General features: G+C 42.6%; 1 protein-coding gene across 2 annotated transcripts in view; it reads right to left on the minus strand.

Moving 5' to 3' along the window:
* HCLS1 (hematopoietic cell-specific Lyn substrate 1) overlaps positions 1–21455 on the minus strand; it is a 37704-nt gene extending 16249 nt beyond the window's left edge. The window contains exons 1-6 of one of the 2 annotated variants that reach the window (XM_045294266.1): positions 21371–21455; positions 19160–19243; positions 18556–18629; positions 14230–14359; positions 3861–3971; positions 1987–2041 (exon numbers count right to left, since the gene is read on the minus strand). In XM_045294266.1, the coding sequence (XP_045150201.1) occupies positions 1987–2041; positions 3861–3971; positions 14230–14359; positions 18556–18629; positions 19160–19243 (454 nt within the window). In that variant the 5' untranslated portion in view covers positions 21371–21455. The remainder of the gene's footprint in view (positions 1–1986; positions 2042–3860; positions 3972–14229; positions 14360–18555; positions 18630–19159; positions 19244–21370) is intronic. The other variant, XM_045294267.1, reaches the window with a different exon arrangement.
* Between the last annotated feature and the right edge of the window lie 579 nt (positions 21456–22034).

The following is a 22034-nucleotide window of genomic DNA, read 5'->3' on the forward strand; positions in this document are numbered from 1 at the left end:
AAGAAACTGAAATATTTTCAAAGTGCTGGAGTGAAAATAACCATAAGAATGGGGCTGTGGTAGTTATATAATCTGTTGTCAAGTTGATAGGATTGAGTGAAGGAGTGGTCTAGCCTGTCAATCAGGTCATAGCCACTGAGGCTTCTGTGTGGGCATGGCTTTCTCCTGAGGATTCTGGGAACTCCTGTATTCCTCCCTGGAGATGGGAGACACTCTTTCTCTGCTCACTTCCTAGGAGACATTGTAGCTGACAAGATACGTGGAGCTACACTACTGTCCTGAGCTTGAGAAGCCATGTGGTGACCCCTGCCAGCGCTGAGATGCTTACAACGTCTCTGGATCCAGATTTCCCACTCATTCGGTGTTATTGCATGTGTTTTGTGAGTCTGAAGAGGCCTTTATAGATTGGTATGAGACCTATGGGCTAATATCAGACTTATGGACTGTACCTGGACTGGGCTAGGATGTTTTCTTAATGTACAATTACTCTTTATATGAAGTTCTTTCTTACACACATATGAGTGTCTATGAATTTGTTTCTCTAGTCTACCGGACTAACATAGGGCAAAACAAAGACATTTTTCTGACTGAAAAAAAAATACCAAAGGGTGTACTTTATCAAGAAGAAAATTAATCCTAGAAGTAAACAATAATGACCCAGAAAATTACTACAAATGCCGAAATGTTGGTCAATTTAAATAAACATTCACTAAGTAATAATGATTGCTTTTTGTGGGGCTTCAAGACAAGGTAGAACCAAAGCTGGTTCTGATATGATTGCTATAAATATTGCTGTGAAAATATAATTTCCTTTATTACTCAAGAAGAAGATAGTGATTTAAAATTTAAGTCAAAGATGCATATTGAAACATAAGGATAGTCTCTCAAAATAAAGAAGAATGCATGGTTTTTAATCTATTAGAGGAAAATGTTGATCTGTAGGCTGAGCAAATGAGAAGCTTGGTTTTATGGAGAAGAGTGAGGCATCAGAATTGAGGAAAGCTAATTAACAACCTGCTATAAGCATATGACACATATGCTTGCTGAAAGTGAGGAGGACTTGAAGTACTTGCTGATGAAGATGAAGGACTGCAGCCTTCAGCATGGATTACAACTCAATGGAAAGAAAACCAAAATCCTCATATCTGGGCCAATTCACAATCAATGCTCTGAAGCAGAAGTCAAAGGATCGAATAACTCATTGCATTGGGTAAATCTGCTATACAGGACGTCTTTAAAGTACTGATAAGCAAGGATATTACTTTGAGGGTTAACGTGCACCTGACACAAACTATGGTATTTTCAATCACCTCATAAGCATGTGAAAGCTAGACATTGAATAAGGAAGATCAAAGAAGAAATGATGGATTGATTACAGGTACCATGGACTGCCAAAAGAACGAAAAGATCTGTTTTGGAGGTAGTGCAGACAGAATGCTCTTTAAAGGCAACAATAGTAAGCCTTGGTCTCATATACTTTGCACAGGTTACCTGGAGAAGCCAGTCCCTGGAGAAGGACATCATGCTGGGTAAAGTGAGGGGCAATGAAAAAGAAGACCCTAAAGGAGATAAATTGATATCGCTCCCCCAACAATTGGCTCCACCATGACAACAGTTGTAAGAATGGTGCAGGGCCCGGTGGTGTTCCATTCTGTTGTACAAAGGGTCACTATGAGTCAGAAGCGATGGGATCTAGCAACAACCTGGGAAAATGAGAGACTACAAAACATGGTCAGTGGTAGGAAAAGCAATTTCAGGAGGAAATACAAGTAGCAAGGGTGAAGAGGAAAATCCAGGGAAAAATGGAATGAAAAAATAATGGGAAATCTCCATGAACTTTTTGAAGCCTACGACAGGCTTTGATTAAAAAGGCAATAGAGTGGTGGGTCTTGGAACTAATGGGAGCTGGTGACAGCGCCTGGACAATGAGTCTGAGTGCAATAGCAGGTCAGTGGAGTTGCTAGGGCTGAAGGGCAGGATTCTTGCCTTTCTGAGATGTGTGCTTCTCCACTTCTCCTTTGTAATCAAAGCCAACCGCTGACTACAGAGAAAAGGAGAGAGAATTGGTTAGAGACAGAGCCACCAGTTTCTTTCCACTCCCAGCTCATCTCCAGAGCTAAATGATGTTGTCAGTATCAGGCATATTCAGTCCTGGGGTCAGCCAGGATGCAGACATTCCTTGCTTACCATTCCACCAAGAGCCATGCAGCTGTATTCCCCACCTGGCTCAGGAACTGTGGGTCTGGAAGCAAGTCTAGGCTTTGCATCTGAAAAACTAATGGCTACGTATTGATTTACAAGGCTAAAATGATAATCACACATTGTCTAGGTGATTCAGTCTGTGGCTCCTGAGACAGTCGATGTGACAATGAGGTATCGGACAGGAGGGCCTGCGATTAAACAGGAAATTCCAACCCGATTTACAGGCTTGTTGTGTGTTCTTGAGTTTGTATCTGGCCACAGCCGTCCTGTAGGACATAGTAGAACTGCTTCAGAATCTTTAAGGAAGCTCCTCACCAGGTCTTTTCTCAAACTGAACTGCTGGTGGCTTTGAGCTGCTGAGTACACTGCTTTTAACAATGACCTGCTGCCCCTTTCCTTTGCTCTATACAGACAATTACAAAACACCTGCTCCTAAGTGACTGTAAAGAGTCACCATCTCTGAATCCCACAGGGCCAGTTCTACCTTTTCCTACAAGGTTGCTAGAAGTCAGAATCCACTGGATGGGGGCAAGTTTGGTTATTTGGGTTTTTGCTATTGTTGTTAGAGACTAAGTAGGAGCTGTCTGTCAAGGGTTTCTAACCTACGAACTGCCTATATAGTGTGTTCTTAATTTTTCTGTTCCTTATTTTTATTTATGTATTGGTCTACAATGAAAACAAATAACTTTCTAGCACTTAGCCCACAGCTGGTTTAAAAAAAAATCAGATTGTTGTAAGAAAAAAAGGTCCTTTTTTCTCAAGGAGCTGCAAGGAAGAAATATTATTCATTGAACTAAAATTAGTTCAATGAAGTCTAAAGCTGAGGACCTCTGTAAGTGTCAGCCTTACTTTTTGGTGCATGATATCCTGTAAGCAAACTGTCCTTTTAATCCATCTTTAAAACTGTTTTATGAAAAACAAACAAATATTTTATGTTTGTGTAGAAAGAAATATTTTAAAAGACCCACATTAGAGATTAATGTCAAATTCCATGAGAAGTAACTACCTTCTATAACCTTAATTAGTTGTTTTACTAGATTATTTGTACATCGGTAAAAATATTTAAACAGATACCTCTGTTTACCTAAAAGGCACAATATTGATCAGGTTTCTATATTGGGCCCAAAGAAGTGTTCCTCTTCTCTCTTCAGCAGACAAGTATAATAACAACTTATAACATAAGGGATCCCTTATGCCTGGTGGAGTAGTGGTTATGAGTTGGGCCACTAACCTGAGGATCAGCAGTTTGAAACCACCAGCCACTCCATGGGGGAAATATCTCTGAAACTGACAGGAGCAGTTCTACCTTGTCCTGTAGGGTTTCTGTGAGTAGGAGTTGACTTCAGGGCAATGAATTTGGTTTTGGCATCTTATTGAAAGAGTTTGAGAGTCTTTGTCTCCTTTAAATGAGTGCCTTTGAGCCCAGTATGTGGCCAACAGAAGAACTTCCCAATGACTCAGAGGAGCCCTGGGGGATTTTAGTGCTCTGCTGAGGGATGTCAAGGGAGCTGGCATCCTCTGCCTTATTCTTCCACCAGAGAAGTACAGACCCAAATACAAAGGAAGAGTGCAGAATCACAGGCCCACATACCAGGGAGAGTGCTGGTCTGGCCAGTGTAATTTGAGGTGAATGACTTAGGGAAAGAGCTGCCACTTACCTTGTCTGCCCTGTCTCTCTCAACTCCATATTTGCCCCCAAAACCTTTGGCAGCATCCGTTTGAGAAGAGTGCTTCCCCACCTCAGCAACATACTCATGGCCCACAGCACTCTAAGAAAAAAACACAACGGCATAAATGACAAGATGATAATAATAGCCAGAGGGGATACCATGAAAGAAACAGAGATAGTGGAATGTGAGAATATAACCCATTCTGAGTTAGACTGATAGCCTCTGACAGTTGATGCCAAGGAGTACGATGGATGGGAGAGCAAGGTGACTTTTCTTGAATACCATTAGGAATCCATCATTCAGGAAGTCCAAGAAGATGGGCAGGGAAGAAGAATAGAGACTAGGTAGACAAAATTGTGTTTAAATGAGTAGAAAAAAGAAATAAAGCTAAAATAAGGGCTTCATCCATCAACATAGAAACTAAGTAAGTATGAGGAAATACCAGTTACAGCTGATTGGACACAAGAGCTATAATAAAGTATTTCAGAAAAGAACCTGCTGTTTTGGTTTTGGATCTCTTCTTCCGTGTAGCATTGAAGTTCAGAAGCCCCACTCATGCCCTGGTAGTTAACACTGACTGACTTTTCATAGGGTCACTTTGAGTTAGAATCAACTCAATGGTAGTGAGTGTGATTTTTGTTGTTTTGACTCTTCATACCAGAGGTTGGTCAATATAGCAGATATATCACTCAGTCCCTTCTACAATTTATCTTACCTACCTGTGTTGTTTTCCATCTGGTTTTAACAATATTTATATTTGTCTTTTAATATTTATATATGATGTCTTCATGATCTGAGAATTAAGTAATATATCAAGTAAAATAATAATGCCATCTTTAAAAGTCTTAACTAAGAAGATATTAGAAAGTTTCTCTTTACCCTTATATTGCTAATCTCATGCAGGGATAAATAGCACCAACCCAAAAATTGATGTGATGCTCTGCATTATATGAGATCATCGGGACTCATTTGGCCATATTTCTGTATCTGCATAGGACACTTTCTTATTCTTTTTTAAAAATAATTATATTGGAGGCTCATACAGCTCTTATCACAATCTGTAAAAGCATCCATTGAGGACACTTTCATTTGAATTAAAACCTTTTTATTATAATGGATAAAGCAAATTAAATATTTACATTTGAGGGGCATCTAATGAGTAAGTTCATATTAAGAATTTTCAAACATATGTATACTAGATATTTCTATGGAGCATGGTGCCTTTGTCAGGTGACCCTTGGAACTGTAAATCATAAGATTGGCAGTTCAAACCCCCAGAGTTCTCCACCTAGTTCATAATAAAATGTTCACTAAAAAGGAAAAGTGGATATAATACATATACTAAATAACTGAAACTTAAAAAGAGATCATGGACTAGGGAAAACAAACACCAGCCTCTCCGCAAGGGAAAAAGATGAGACTGTCTGATCCCGTGAAGATGCATAGGTTTGTACTTCCGGCAAGATGGCATCTGAGTAACACATACCAGAGGGACTCTGCAGAAATCAGCCCAGGAGAGTCACTAAGAGGAAAATTCCACACTACCAGGTCACAGGAGGAGCATCATAAAGATAAGTAGGCACTGATTCACCAGGTTTTAAGGAGCTGGGGTCTTGGGCTTACCACAGTGGAGGCCAGCTAGGGTTTAACCTTAGCCCCACCACTGTCTTGCTGGAGCCGGGATCCATTTGAGCCAGCCCAAGGGCTTTATCTCAACAGAGCCACACCTTATTGCTACCTCAGGACAGAGTTTAAACCCCTCTAACCCCACAGTCAGTGATTGGGGCTCAGCTCAATTGTTATTTTTTCCCCTCTCTTCTTTCTCCCCCCTCCCCCCCCACCCCCCAGTCTCAGCAAGCTGTTTTTTTTTTCTTTTTCTCTTCACTTTTCTCACAAGCCACTGCTGACCTCCAGGCCACAACTCTTAGCCTAGGGCATTTCTGTCTCCCCTACACCCAGCTGAGGGAGCTCCACCCTCTGCAGTGTAATCTAAAGCTAAGGGAAGCACACCCCTCTTCCACCAGGGGAAATCCTGCCCACTTTCTTCTCAAGGAAATTTCACCCAACCACCTATGCAGTGCTTCACATGTGGCTGGGGAAATCCCATGCACCTTCATCTGGGGGAAGTCCCACCTGTGTGGCTAGGGGAGCTCCTACTCATTTTCTGTGGTCCACGTTACTGAGGGAACTTCCTCCTGCCTGTCATAGTGCCTCACATGGCCTAAGGCATCTCGGCCAACACTCTCCAGTGCTCCACTCTGCTGCGGGAAACTGTTCAACCTCCACGGTGATCTAGCTGACCAGGGAAATTCCACCCACCATCCAAAGGGCTCTACACCAAAGCAGGCACACCCACCTGCCTTCTGTGGCACTCCCATTGCAACAGGCACCCCTGCATGCCCTCTGCAGTGCCACAAGTTTCCATGGGCCAGACCATCATGGTTTCTTGTGAGATCATCCAGTGAAGCACCATCCTCACGGGTCCACAGCCACCCAACCAGTGTTCGCTAACCAGACCATCCAACTTGCCTCCAAATAACAGAACACTGGTTGACTAGAGAAAGAGTGAATACACAGGAGGATAAAGTGGTAGGCCAATTCCATAGTGAAATTAGCTGCAAACAGTTCAAAGAAGCATTCCTACGAGTCTCCCAGAGAGAACCCAGTGCTCTTTGACTCTCTGGAAAATGGTACCAGACTCCTCTAAAACAACACAACACAAACAGCAACCAGCCCCAACTACCTCAACGAAACAAACAGGAGAAACAAAAGCCAATGACAGAAGATGTCCAGAACCTAATGATGTGCATAGAAGAAGCAGACATTGATCTGCTACAGAAAGAAAATTTCAGAATGCTCCTTGGAGTCATACAGGATATGAGGCAAGAAAAATAGAAAAAGGATGAAATAATAGAGGAGATAAAGACCATACACTAAATGGAAATACAAGCACTTAGTGATGAGATAACAAAAACCAGTAGCAGACTCACAGATTTTGCCAACTGACCAGAGGAGGCAGAGAACCATACCAGTGACCTAGAGGACAGCCAAGCAGACTTTAACAAACATGAACAAAAGTCTAATGAGCTCATCAGAGAAGCTGAAGAAAACCTAAGAGCTATGTCTGATGCTATAAAGAGGAACACCATCAGAATAATTGGATTACCGAAGGAAGATACAACTAAGAAGTCATCTGCAAAAATAGTTAGAGAATTCTTGGAGGAAAACATCCCCAGCTTGATGAATGAAAACCAGGTAACCATTCAGGAGGCTGAAAGAATGCCAGTTGGACTAAATCACAAGAAGCCATCAAGGTCAATAAAACTATCCAACTTTGAGGAAAAGGAGAAAATCATGAGAGCAGCTAGGGAAAACAGGCAATCACAAATAAAGATTCCCAAATAAGAATGTGCTCAGACCTATCAGAACACATTATGAAGAAGAGGAGAGAGTGGCGTAACAAATTCCCAAAATATGTAGGAAAATAATGCAAACCTAAGAATACTCTATCCAGCCAAATTATCTATCAAGATAGATGGAGAAGTACGAGTCTTCCCAGACATGAGAAAACTCAATGTTAAAAGAAACCCAGCCCTACCAAAGATCCTTGCCTAACCAGTATGGGCAGAAGAACAGCATTCACTGAGCACGAATAAAAGATTGCCACATAGAACAACCCCACCTGGAGGACAACAAAGAGAAAACAGACCTCAAGATAGCATTGGCTTAAGGGTGGAAAGAAGTCAAGAATGAAACACACACATGCATGCACAACACACTGATAAGAAAGAGAGGGTAGGAAAACACCCAATACAAAAGGTATAAGATGACATCACAGAGTCCACAGATGGATGTAATAACCCTGAATATCAATGAACTGAATTCAGGCATTAAAAAACTGAGGCTAGCAGACTGGCTTAGAAAACACAACCCATAAATCTGCCTACAGGAGACCCATCTCAAGATTACAGACAAAAATAGGCTGAGAATCAAAGGTGGGAGAAAAACATACCAAGCAAACAGCAATTTAAAAAAACCAGGAATTGCAATCCTAATCTTGGATAAATTGACCTCAAAGTGCAAACCATAAAAAGAGATAAGGTGGGACACTATATAATGCTCAAGGGAACTGTAAACCAAGAACCACTAAGCATAATGAACATATATTCCCCAAACAAGAGACCCACTGAATACATCAATCAAACACTCCAGAAGATGAAAAACTAAATCACAGCCTCAACAATCATACTAGGTGATTTCAATATACCGCTTTCTGAGAAAGATAGACCACAGGGAAAGAAACTGAGTAAAGAGGCTAGAGATCTAAACATTACAATTAGACAATTTGACCTGATAGATATTTACAGAGCTCTTCACTCAAATACCAAAAAAAAAAAAAAAAAATCACATTGTTTTCAATCTCACATGGCACATATTCAAAGTTAGACTACATGTTGGGGCATAGTCGAATCTGCATAAATTAAAGAACATTGATATCATACAGAACTCTCTCTCTCTGACCGCTGTGCTGTAAGGCTGGAAATCAACAAAAGGAAGATGAAGAAAACAGGGCAAACAGTTAGAGGATGAATAACTCTCTATTGCAAAAGGAGTGTGTACTGGCCCAGATCAGAGTTGAAATTAGGAAATTTCTGGAAACCAACAAGAATTAGAACATGGCATACTAAAACGTATGGGACACAGCAAAGGCAGTTATCAGAGGAAGTTTTATTGCAATACATGCACACATGAAAAAGGAAGAGAGACTTATGATTAATATGCTGGCACAAAATTTATAGTAACTAGAGTAGAGTCAACAGAACAATCCTACTAATAGCAAAAGAAAAGAAATAATAAAATTCCGGGCTGAGATTTGGGAGAGGGAAAAAAAGAAAACTATGGGAAAAATTAATGCTGCTAAAAGTTGGTTCTTTGAAAGGCCAAACAGAATCGACCACTGGGAAACCTAACTAAAGGAAGGAAGGAACAAATTTCAATAGCAAGGATAAGGGATGAAACAGGGAGCATTACAACAGACGCTAATGAAATCAAAAGGGTAATTACACAGTACTATGAAGGACTGTACTCCGATGAATTCAACACCTTGGAAAACATGGACAAATTCTTGGAAAAACAATCCCTCCCAGACTATCCACAAAGGACATCCAGAATCTCAACAGACCCACAGCAATAGGAGAAATAGACAGGGTTATCAAGGGATTACCAACAAAAAATTCTCCTGGACCAGAGGGCTTCACAGGAGAATTCTAAGAAGCATTCATGGAAGAACTGACACCAATCCTACACAAACTCTTCAAGAACAGAAAAGAGCAATCTCCTGAACTCTTTCTATGAAGCTAGTGTAACTCTGATACCAAAACCAGGCAAGGATCCCACAAGAATTGAGAACAACAGACCAATATCATTAGTGAACATCAATGCAAAAATCTTTAACAAAATACTGACCAATAGAATACAAACATATATAAAACAAATAATTCACCATGACCAAGTGGGATTCATACCAGGGATGCAGGGATGGTTCAACATGACATGAAAAACTATAAGGACCACATGATAATTCAATAGCGTGATAATATCAATAGGTGCAGAAAAAGCATTCAACAACATCCAACACCAATTCCTGTTTAAGACATTCAAGAAGATAGGAATGGAGCTATATATGAAAAACCAATAGCCAACGTGGTAGTCAATGGAGAAAAGATGAAAATAATCACACTAAAAAAGGGGGCCAGATAAGCATGCTCCTTGTCTCTACTCCTATTTTACATTGTACTGGAGATCTTAGCTAACACCATAAGGCAAAGAAAAGACACCAGAAGTATTTGCCTGGGACAGGAAGAGGTGAAACTATCATTATTCACAGGTTACATGATTTTATATATGGAAAATCCCAAAAGCTATGCAAGGGGAGTCCTGGAAGCAACAGAGGAATATGACAGGATGGCAGAATACAAGATCAACAAATAGAAGTCTACCAGATGGCTATACATACTGCACAAGACCACAGAACAGGAGATCAAAAAGGTGGTACTCTTCACAATAGCCAAACACAAATTGAAATATCTAGGGATATTCCTAACTTAAAAAACAAAAGATTTATATGATGAAAACTTCAGAACACGATTACAAGAAACCAAGAGCGACCTCAAGAAATGAAAGAACATCCCATGCTCGTGGATCGAAAGAATCAATAGAGTAAAGATGCCAGTTCTGCCCAAAGCACTATATAAGTTTAATGCAATCCCAATACAATTATCATCATCTTTCTTCAAGGAATTGGAAAAACTGATTAAAAACTTTATATGGAGAGGGAAGAAGCCCCGAATTAGCAGAGAACTCCTCAAGAAGAAGAACAGAGTGGGAAGGCTTGCGTTACCTGACTTTAGGACCTATCATATAGCCAAGTGGTCAAAACTGCCTAGTTTGGGTATAATGACAGATACCCAGACCAATGGAAAAATTCTAAAAACCCAGAAATAAAATCATCAGCATATAGACAACTGATTTTTTTTATAAGGGCCAAAAAATAACAAATGGGACATGGGTGCCCTCTTCAACAAGTGGTGCTGGAAAAAAGTGTATATCTACCTACAAAAAAAATGAAGTAAGACCCTTATCTCACTCCATGCACAAGAATAAACTCAAAGTGGATCACAGACCTCGAGGTAAAATCCCAAACTAGTAGGGTCATCAATGAGGGAATTTGGGGCAAACTTGAGAACTTTGGTGCAGGGAATACATAGGCTATCAGAGATAGGGAAGGACACAAATAAGATGAGTCACAAATTGACAAGTGGAATACACTGAAGATAAAACACCTGTGTACATAGAAAGAATTCACCAAGAGTGTAATAAGAGCGCTCACAGACTAGGAAAACATCTTTAGCAATGACACATCAGACAAAGGCCTTATTACTAAAATCTACAATACTCAGCTAGCTTCCCAAAAGAAAACAACTAATTGCCCACTGAGGAGGTGGGCAAAGGACCTGAACAGAAGTTTCACAAGGGCAGAAATCTGAATGGTCAATACACACATGAAAAAATGTTCCTGATTATTAACCATAAAAAAATGCAAATTAAAACAACAATGAGATATCACCTAGCACCCTCAAAGATAACAAACTTTTTAAAAAAATCAAAAGCAACAAGGGTTAGAAGGGTTGTGGTGAGACAGCAACTCTCATCTACTGCTGATGGACCTGTAGGTATGTATAGTCACTATTGAAATTGATTTGGCATTATCTAAAACAGATAGAAATTGAGCTACCATACAACCCAGCAATCCCCCTACTGGGCATATACCCAGAAGGGCAAGAAACAAACCAAGGCCAGACATCTGTGCTCCAATGTTCATTGTGGCACAGTTCACAATTGCAAGGAGTTGGGAACAACCCAAATTTCCATCAACAGACCAATGGATTAAAAAACTGGTACATACATACAATGGAGTACTATGCATCCCTAAAAAGCAATGATGAATGCATGAAGTACATTGCCGCATGGGAAGAACTGGAGGAAATTATGCTAAGCAAAGTAAGTCAAGCACAAAAGGACAAGTACAATATGAGTCTGCTGAGGTAAGTTTAAAAATGCAAAAGTGGCATAGGGAAAACACTACTGTATATAAATATTCCTGGGGTGAGGTCCAGGTAGTATGGCAGGGGCCAGACCAAATCCAGGTCTGGTAGCCATATGGTACCACATATGGTAGCCAACTAAAATAGAGGGGAGGCGAAGAAAAAAAGACATGGGTATCAGGGGGACAGGGTACTAACGCACCCAAGGGAGGGTATTATTTACATCTCCACAGGGAAAGAGGGACCAGACTTCAACCTGGTGCTCCAAAACATGAATGCAACATATGGCATTGAGCAGGGAACAAATAGAGACGTCTGAGTGGCCAGCTGCAATCCTAACTACGTGAGCAGCCCCCCCGCCACCCCACCCCCACCCCCCGGCTTCCCTGCAGAAGAATTCACTTCAGAGGACAATACTGAAACAAGCACTGAAGCTATAGCTCGAGGGACATGTCTGATTAGAGCACACAGGAACAAATGAAGTGAGAGGAAGAGCGAGCGGAGCACAACCTTGTCACCAAGTCCTGAGGACGATATTCCTGCTCAGAGCAGCCAATGCACAGAGAGGATCATAGGGCCAGCCCCACTATTAGACACAATGTCCCTTACTGACCTAGAGCGCTACAGGACACAACACTGGAGACACGGTGCGGGAATTGTGCTGACCCCACCACACTGAGGCAAACCACTAAGGGTGTGCAACAAAACAGCAAGTCTCGAGGGAGTACCAAAAATAGACTGTGGGGCTAGGGCATGGTACCCCATCAGACTCTACCAGAAAACACTCCTAAAGGTCGACAGACAGACCTTGAACTATTTATAGTCTTTTCTTTTTTTGTCATTGGTTTTTGTTGTTATTTAGTTTTCTTTTGTTGCTTTGTTTCCCTGTCTTGCGTTTTGTGCATATTATTATCTCTGCAAGGCTATCTAGATAAGAGTGCTAAACAATTTGGAGGAGAAAACAATGGTACTGACGGTTCCAGGGGGACATGGGAGGGAGGGCGGGAAGGAAGAGGGTGTTAACAAACCCAAGGGCCAATGGAACAACAAGTAAAATCGATGGGGAGGAGAGCATAGGAGGCGTGGTAAGGTGTGATCAAGGGCAATGTAACTCATTGGGAGAGGTCTAAATACAGGTATGTCCATCTGTAAATATATTTTTTATGACCATAGGGAAATAAATCTATGTACATATAATTATAGGTTTAGTATTAAGGTAGCAGATGGACATTGGGCCTCTACTCAAGTACTCCCTCAACACAAGAACACTTTGTTCTATTAACCTGGCATTCCATGATGCTCATTTCCCAACATGATTGCTGAAGACAAAGCAGGTTGCAGAAGTAAAGCTGATGGTGCCCAGCTATCAAAAGATATAGCATCTGGGGGGTCTCAAAGGTTTGAAGATAAACAAGTGGCCAACTAGCTGAGAAGCAACAAAGGCCACATGGAAAAAGCACACCAGCCTGTGTGATCATGAGTTATCGATGGGATCAGGTATCAGGCATCAAAGTCCCAGAACAAAAAATCATATCATTGTGAATGAGGGGGAGTGCATAGTGGGGACCCAAAGTGCATCTGTAGATAACTGGACATCCCCATGCAGAAGGGTTGTGGGGAGGCGACAAGCCATTCAAGGTCAGTATAGCACCAATGAAACATACAACTTTCCTCTAGTTCTTTAATTCTTCCTCCCCACCACTATTATGATGCCAATTCTACCTTACTAATCCAGATAGACCAGAGGATGTTCACTGGTACAGATAACAGCTGGAAACACAGGACAGATAAACCCCTCAGGCCTAATAATGAGAGTAGCAATACCAGGAGGGTAAGGGAAAGGTGGGGGGAGATAAGGCGACTGATCATAATAGCCTTCATATCACCCCCTCCCTGGGGGACAGACAACAGAAAAGTGGGTGAAGGGAGACATCGGATAGTATAAGACGTGAAAAAATAATAATAATTTATAAATTATCAATGGTTCATGAGGGATGAGAAAAATGAGGAGCTGATACCAAGGGCTTAAGTAGAAAGAAAATGTTTTGGAAACAATAATGGCAACAAATGGACAAATGTGCTTGACACAACAGATGGATGTATGGACTGTGATAAGAGTTGTATGAGCCCCCAATAAAATGATTTAGAAAAAAAAAAAAGATGTATATGTTCTCAAACTTATTTGACCTACCCCCTCCTCTGCAGGGGTTAAAAAAAATCCAGTGCCCCTGTGTCAATTAAAAACTTTTGTTCTATAGCCCATAACCTGGGATAAAGTGTAGGTATCTGCTTCTTCAACCCCCTGGATCATTCCATCACCCCCGACAAGGGGTGCTATCAAGTACTTCAGGAAAAACTGTTACAGCCTAAGAAAGCCTACATAGGGTCATTATTGAGTTAGAATCAACTTGATGGTGGTAGGTTTGGGTTTTGGTTACATACAAAAGAATACTGACCACACGATAAGAAATAATAAAGTTGTGGCGTACACATAATATAAAAATATTTAAAAGCAGAAAACAAGTTTAAAACATATTTTCCTGTTTTTACACTTGTCCTTCCACTCTCTTCCCCAGTCCAGCAGGTACAGCATGATTGGGGCTGCAATAGGCCGCCAGTACGCCAAATAATATTATGTGGATACTAGATTTTCTAATCCAAACAAGTGTTCTATCTGAGTGAGTTTTACACCATAATACCAACACGCATTGTTCAAGGTATTAAAAAAACAAACCAAAACTCTTTAAACACACCTTGTCCATTCGGTCTCTTTCTACTCCAAACCGGCCTCCGTAGCCGTGAGATGCTTTGGGCCCCGATTCCATTTCTTTCTTCTTGAGAACGCCATGCTCCTCCGACACTTTGTTCCTCAGCTGGTGGATGCTGGAAGTAACCACATGACAGAAACGTAGGTAGCACAAGGTCACCACACCGCCTTCTCAGACAAAGGGAAGCCTTGAGGTCTTTTCTGTCTGCTGTTTGCAATAACCTGAGCCTCCACCACATACGCGTAATGGGTCTGGAAATAAGAAAGCAGAGTGGCGTACACACCATAGCTTGATTGAAATGCTCCTTAAGCCAACATTAGTTCTGCTAGTCTGCTACTTTGCTCACTCAAATCATTTTCTGATCTTTGGCCCAGGTTCTCATGTTCCCAACTATCAGAGCACCCTGATACCTATGTATAGTCCAGTGATTTTCGCTCTAAATGGACTTAGTTCTAGCCATTAAGTAACCTGTTTCAAACATATAAATATTACGTCTTTTTTTACTTATACATTCTTGTACTGGGCACCTATGGGAATAACGTTAAATATAGAAAAGCTTAATTATACATAAGAAGAAGAATCAAGAAAACAATCTACATGGCTAGTACTTGCAATGTCAATTTTCTAAGGCATATTGCAAAAAAAAATTCTAAATCATTGTGATTGAGTTGATTCTGACTCATGGAGTCTTCATAGGACAGAGTGGAAGTGCTCTTTGGGGTTTCTATAACATTTTATGGGAGCAGACAGCTTCCTCTTTCTCCCGAGGAGGGGCTGGTAGGATCGAATGCCAGACATTGTAGTTAGCAGCCCAGCACTTACCCCTACATCACCAGGGTCCTTCAGGGTAGATTAGTAAGTCTTCAGAAATTATATTTATGAAAATATGTAGCATTAGGAAACATTATCTACCTATGAGCATTTGTGTATTTTTTTTAATTAAACATTTTTCTATTTTTTTCTATTGTGTATTTTCTTGTCATGAATTAGCCCCCTTCCTCCCAAAAGCCTGATCTGATCATTCCTGAGAAAACTAATAAATGAAAATTGAGTTTAAAATTCACCCATCATTAATTTCTCTAGCACTTTAGGACCTAAATAACCTTGGTTTGGGACACTCTGCTCCTCCGAGAAAGGAGCTGTGCCCACATCGGCGCCCAGCTGCAGTTCCTGCTCTCATCAAGATTACAATTAGGAAGGCTCATGGCCAGTTCGTCTCTGTCACGTGGGGTGGCCACGAGTCCAATTCAACCAGAAGACACCCAACAAGAGCAGCAACCGCCAAGAGAAAGCAATGCCCAAGCAGGCAGCCTCTGGCTTACTCCCCTCTCACTTCCATCTGTACAGGAGAAGAGCTGCACCCTGGAGTGTAGCAAATGTCCATAGGGAACTGTAACTCAGTGCCAGCACTAACAAGTGACAATCAACTGAGAAGCAGACACACAGCAGAACCACAGGGGCAGGGGGGGAGGAGGGGTGGGAGTGGGGTGCTGTTTAGAAACATTTGGGCCAGGGAATTCTCAATAAAAAAGGACTTCCTGTAGCAAGCAAGGGAGGGTTGGAAGTATTGAAATAGCAATGGAACTGAGACTCCATCTAGAATCACTAGCTGGGGAAACCACATCATTGGGTTACAGCAGGATGGCCATCCCACAGCTGGCAGCCTTGTGTGATTATCTCGTTAATGGCCTTTAAAAACATATCGGAAGGAGGAGCTTTCGCCAGTTTAATTTTAGAAAGCTGGCTTTAACCCCGATGAACAGAAGCTGAGTGCTGGAAGAACCCTCTGTAACCACGCCTGCTCTAAAGCCTCTGGCAAGCGTGAAAGCAGAGATCCTTGTTTCGCTAGTTCATCAACACCAATGACTGAGGACCGTGCTCAAGGTCAAAAAGAGCAAGTGGTTCCAAGAACATAACAACGACTCTTCAACATTACCCAACTCAAGTATTCAGAGCAAGAGTGAAGGAAATGGAGTCAAATTACTTTCAAATGGGAAAATTCAGTTAAACGCTTTAATGATCCCAATGATTGTTCCATGGATCCTATCTATATTACAGTTGAAATAAGTTTTTTTAATTAATTAGAAAATGAGATGTCCAACTAGCGGACCAGTCAAGGGATCATGCCAACCGATGGTGTAATTTGAAGGAAACAGTTGAAGCTTGAGAAGATCCACTCCTTATCAAACTCTTTAGGTTAGAGCTGAAGCTAGTTCAAGTAAGTCCTACCTACATCATTCCTTTGCTCAGCAAATCTTCATTGAGCAAATGTGGAGTGTCGGGCAGTGTTAGGTGGCAGGATGCCAGGCTGATGGGTGTATGGAGAAGGTGGCCAGATGGAACAAATCATTGGGGAAAAACATGTGGAAGACCTGAACACCACAAACACTTCAGGGGAAGAGGGGGGAAAGAAGGCCTAACGAAGTGAAAACATATCCGGACTAGAAAACTCACTACCTCCAAGAGGTCAATTCTCCCTAAAGTGGTCTCTAGATTCTGTACAATCTCAATATTCTAACAAGTACTTTAGCAGGAATTAACTAACTGGCTCAAGAACGGATGTGGAAATGTAAAGTCCTACAAGAGTGAAAAGGATTTTTTTTCTTTTAATCCTTTAAATGACAAAATTTATCAAGGTAATTTCTTCTTAGCTCTGGACACACAGAATCCAGGACAGATAAATCCCTCAGAAACAGCAATGGGAGTAGTAAAACCATGAGGGTAGGTGGAAGATATGGGGAGAAGGGGAAGAAAGGGGGAACCAATTGCAATGATGGATGTTTAACACCTCTCCCCTTCTTAGGGGGACTAACAACAGAAACACAGGTAAAGGGAGACAGCAGATGGTGTAAGATATGAAAATAATAATAATTTATCAAGGGTTCACAAGGGTGGGAGGGCGTAGGAGGGAGGGGGAAAAGAGGAACTAATACCAAGGGTTCAAGTAGAAAGAAAATATTTTGGAAAGGATTATAGCAATCTATGTACAAATGTGCTTGATACAACTGATGTGGGGATGTAGAACCTCCAATAAAATGATTTCTTAAATAAAAAAAAAAGATAATCTCTTCTGGCCATTTTCAAATCCTGGGATTCAGTATTTGTGGGACTTCTACCATATAACCATAGATCCTTAGAGCAGCTATCAAACAATATGATTGTCCTAAAAGGGCTACCAGTATGTCAATAGAGTTGTTTCTTAACTACCAAACAAAAGAAGAAAGTATTAAATTAAAAATCTCCTAGAGAGCTCAGCTCTTATGAGTCTGATGGCAGTATATTATTGAGGTCCATCTGCAATGCACTTAAAAAGTCATTCTAGACAGAACAGCAACCTTAAAGGAAAGCTTAGCTCGTGGGTCTCATAGGTCCGTCCCATAGGTCTCCTTTGTTCAACTTATGGGGGCTGGAGAGATGCATCACCAAGCCACTCCCCAAACTAAATTTACTCAAGACGAGCTAAAAAAAAAAAGGATGATGAAAACCACATTCACTTCCTTTTCCTGCTTTGAATCATCTCAGCCCTACAGCTACCGTTCTCTCTCCAACTTCCCTTCCCCTCCAAAGACCTTAGTGATTCCTTTCTGACCCTAACGACGGGCACAGCCCAACACTAGCTGTAAAAACCACTTGTCTGTCAGCGTGTTGGACTGCGGTGGCTTGCACGTTGCTGTGATGCTAGAAGCTATTCCACTGGTCGTTCAAGTACCAGCCAGGTCCCCAAAGGTTAACATGTTTCAGCAGAGCTTTCGGGACTAAGAACAGACTACAAAGATGAACTAGGCTGTCAACTTCGGAGGACTTCGGAGGAGTTTCCGAGGAGAACCTTAGGAATAGCATGTCACCCTTGGTGAACTGTGAGGAGCACCGGAGGTCATGGTTAAGGTGCTGCGCCAACTTGGCTGGACCAGGAAGTTCAGTGGTTTGACAGTTATCTCATGATGTAGTCTGGCAGTTGAAGGGTGATAAATGTGGTGGGTATGTCATGATGTAATTTGGCAGTTATATAATAATGTAGTCATCATACCCGTTGGTGTTCATTACTTTCAGGTATGCATCGTTAACATGCACAATGGTCACAAAGTAGTTTTTTTTAACCACGATCATAAATGGAAAAATGCCAGATAATGAGATTGTCAACAAGTGAGAGCAGGTGTGATAGGGAAAGATTCAAGAAAAAACACACACATTGACAACCAGATGAGCTCTCCTCTCTTTTGCCTTTCTTCTCACCCTTCCACGAGTCTCCGAGTTTCCCCTGGGTTCTTCCTTCACACCCCTTTTTCTCTCCCCAGTTCTCTTGGCACCTACTTGATGTGTTCTGCGCGCCCAGAGCCCTCGATGGTCTTGGCTCCCCACCGCTGTTCCTTCTCAGAGATGTCATTCTGCAAAAGACAGCACTCAGCAGGGAGCAATGGGAAGAGAGGTGCCACACTAGGGGTCACACGGCTGCGACACGTGTCCAGCACTTCTCCTTCAGCCTGCTTCTTTAGTCAGTTTCCTCTCTCAGTTGACCCCACTCTCATCACTGGTTAAAAATGAGCCTGGTAAACTGAACCAACTTCCTTCCTACTCCACACCCCTCATATTTTTCCTTCCACTTCTTTCCAACTTCCCAATCCCTCCCAACCACACATGTCCTGGATGAGAGACCAACAGAGCCCCTGTGAACTTGCTTTTCATTTTTGGCATAGCCTGTCATAACCTGTCAATCCCACTGTCCAACTCTTCTACACCTGTCTCCTTCTATCTTCAACATCAGATACCACACTTGCTCACTCATGAGGCCAACCTGGCCTAGAAGTGGCCCCTGATGAGTGCTGTATCCATTCCAGACTGCTTTCCCAACCTGTCAGAGGTCACACCGCAGCCCAGAGGCTTCCACCAGCACCCTCATCATCACTTCCAAACTCACCACAAAGTCAGGGTCAGTGTCCCAGTCATCTCCCTGGGTCTCCACAGAGATAGATACATCGTGCCCCACTACAGATTTCCACATCTGAGGGCGACAGAAGATAGGAATAGTTAGATGAAACGATCAAGAGTAGAGGGGGAGAGGAAAGATGCTGGAGCCAAGAACAACACAACAAGCTCCAGGTGTTTCTTGCTGTTTATGTTGATGTTGTTATGTTGTTAGCTGCTGTGTAGTCCGTTCTGTCTCATAATGATCCTGTGAACAACAGAACAAAGCACAACCCCGTCCTGTGACAGCCTCACAATTGTAGTAATGTGTGAGCCCACGGTTGCAGGCGCTGCATCAATCCATCTCTCTGAGAGTCTTCCTCCTTCATGGTGACCGCTACTTTACCGAGCATGATACCTTATGTATATTAAGAACAGAAACTCAGAGGGAGAGCGGGTGAGCGTTTTAGACCACTGCATGCTGAGTGAAATAAGTCAGTCACAAAAAGAGAAAATATTGCTTGATCTTATGAATATAAAACACGTAGAATAGGCAATCTTACAAAAATCAGAGTTTAACAGTGGTCACTAGGAGCAAGAAGGGAAGGGAAAGAGGGGGCTCTTTGCTTAGCCAACCTTGCGTGCTTCTATTTATGAGGCTGGACAACGTGGCAATCCGTGTGGGTGATGGCTCCACAACCTGATTGAGGTCATTGGCTTTATTGAATTATACAATTCCATATTTAAAAAATGTCGAATTGGCAAAAGTTGTATGACCTATATTTCTATAACAACTTTTGTTTTAAGGACAAAACTTCTGTTCCATTTGGGGTGGAAGGGGTGCTTATTCAAGAGACACTGAGTCTTGGGCGAAGCCATCTTGGGTGTTGCTGCTATCGTGGCATTGGCCCAGACTCACAGTGGCCTTGTGCGCAACAAAACCTGGTTGTCAAAACGACTGCCTGTGAGATTCGGAGAGGACACTGGAGAAGTAGCGACGGAGGTGCCTAACTATGAGTAGGTCTAAGAGGAGTTCTACCTGCCCCATCAGGCTGACAGTTATGGGTGGGGGCAGGTGGACGATACCTATTGATCCTGCCTCCTGGCTGCTCTGTCTCTCAAGCCCTGACTCTTGGGCTGGGCTACAGCAACAGGACTTACTGCAGAAAACTAGAAAGGAGAAGCTTCTGAAGGATCCGTGTGCAATGAGGAAGCAACGAAGACTGGTAACCCTGTCCTCCAATCGACTGCTCCTCTGAGTCCTCAATCTGATTCCCCCAGAAGCCTCCCATGTTAACCCATTCTTGAAATACAGGGCAGAGTTTCTGACCTAGAAACAATATGGTATCAAAGGCTACTGGCCGGAAACAGGGAAGCCAGGAAGTGTTCTCTAGCGAAGGGAGGCCGAAGAAGATTGTGGTTGGACAGGGCCCTTAGGCACAGTGAAGGGTCTCATCCCAGGACTGACTTACAACTTCAGTACACTGTGTGTACTAGTAGTTGGAAGACTTGGGTAAGAATCCTTGTGGGCACACAGTTAAGAGAATCCACATAAAGTATGTATTTAAATGCCAGACAGCAGTCCAGAGTAGGCCATTAAAGAATTCAGCAAATCACGGAATAATTATTGGTTGTTTCTCCACTGGAAAACTAGATGCCAGGCTCAACCTGGCTAATCTAAAGAAGTCCCATTTCTGATATTCTGTGAGCCTTCAATCACAGAAGCTAGTTCCAACGAGCCATGACTCCGTCTGCTTGGTTCTCAACACTGCCATACAGTAGCTAGTACTTCCTGGTCTGTTACTCCATTTCTGGTGTGGATTTTGCCTCCCTGGCTCGACTATAAGTAAGCTCTTCGAGGACAAGGACTTCACCTTTGTATCCTGTGGTCCTCTCACCTCGGTGCCTAGCCACAGCAGACCCAGAGAGGGTTGTAGGTCATCAGAAGAGAGCGGACAGCACTTGGCTTGGTCTGGGGTCTTGGCAGGCTGCTGACTGAAGTGCTTTGGCCCCCAGTCCTCTCTCTGTTTCTACCTGCGGATTCTCATTATCCACAACCCTTCACACCCTGGCCTTGTAGTCAGTCACACAAGGCTTCAAAGGCTAATAGCAGCACCCCTTAGCCTCCTCAAGGACTCAGAGGTAAGTTCCTCTGACTTCTACTTATGCTCCCCACCTCCCCCAAACCCCACCCGACCCTCCCTCCCACACCCCCACTGCTCACCTCCAACAGTGTGAGTGACTGCTCTCGGCTTCCAAATCCTCACAACCACACCCGGCTGCCGCTCTCTGGCTGCTGCCACTCAGATCAAGAAATTCTGAGCTGCTGCTTCAGTTCCGTATTCAGGTTTGCTGTCATTTCCTGCCACCCTGTCCTCACAGCTACTTCCTGAAGTTTAAGTCAGGTCCTTCTGCTTAGGGACTTATGATTTAAAAGGATTCATGAAATGCCTCTGTGCCTGCTCTTTTTGCAAGGCATTGCGGAGCCCGGGGAAGTCATAGAAAATGCTGTGCTTGCTAAGTTTATAATCTAGGCAAGGGAGCACAATATTTGAGCAGAAAACTCGAGCAGAGAAGCATGAGCTAGGACTGCATGTTGACTGCCTAAAATTGACAGGGCGGTTGCATCTGTGGCAATTTAAAGGATATGCGATGGGCTCTTCTGATTCTGGACCACCCCCTGAGAGTCACAATCCAAGTCTGCTCCATATGGTTTTCAGTTGGAGTTTTTGCTTAGTTTGGAAGTACTTCTCCAGGCGGTTCTTCCAAGGAGCCCCTGGGTGGACTCAGACGTCCAAGCTTTGGGTTGGCAGCTGAGCATGTTTACCACCCATAGGCTCTGAGATGGCCTGTGCTGATCAATAAGCCCTTCATGGGAAAGTGATTTT

Source organism: Echinops telfairi, unplaced genomic scaffold, assembly GCF_000313985.2.
Source record: "Echinops telfairi isolate 266 unplaced genomic scaffold, ASM31398v2 ScPeMD7_3509;HRSCAF=4178, whole genome shotgun sequence".
Classification (NCBI taxonomy): domain Eukaryota; kingdom Metazoa; phylum Chordata; class Mammalia; order Afrosoricida; family Tenrecidae; genus Echinops; species Echinops telfairi.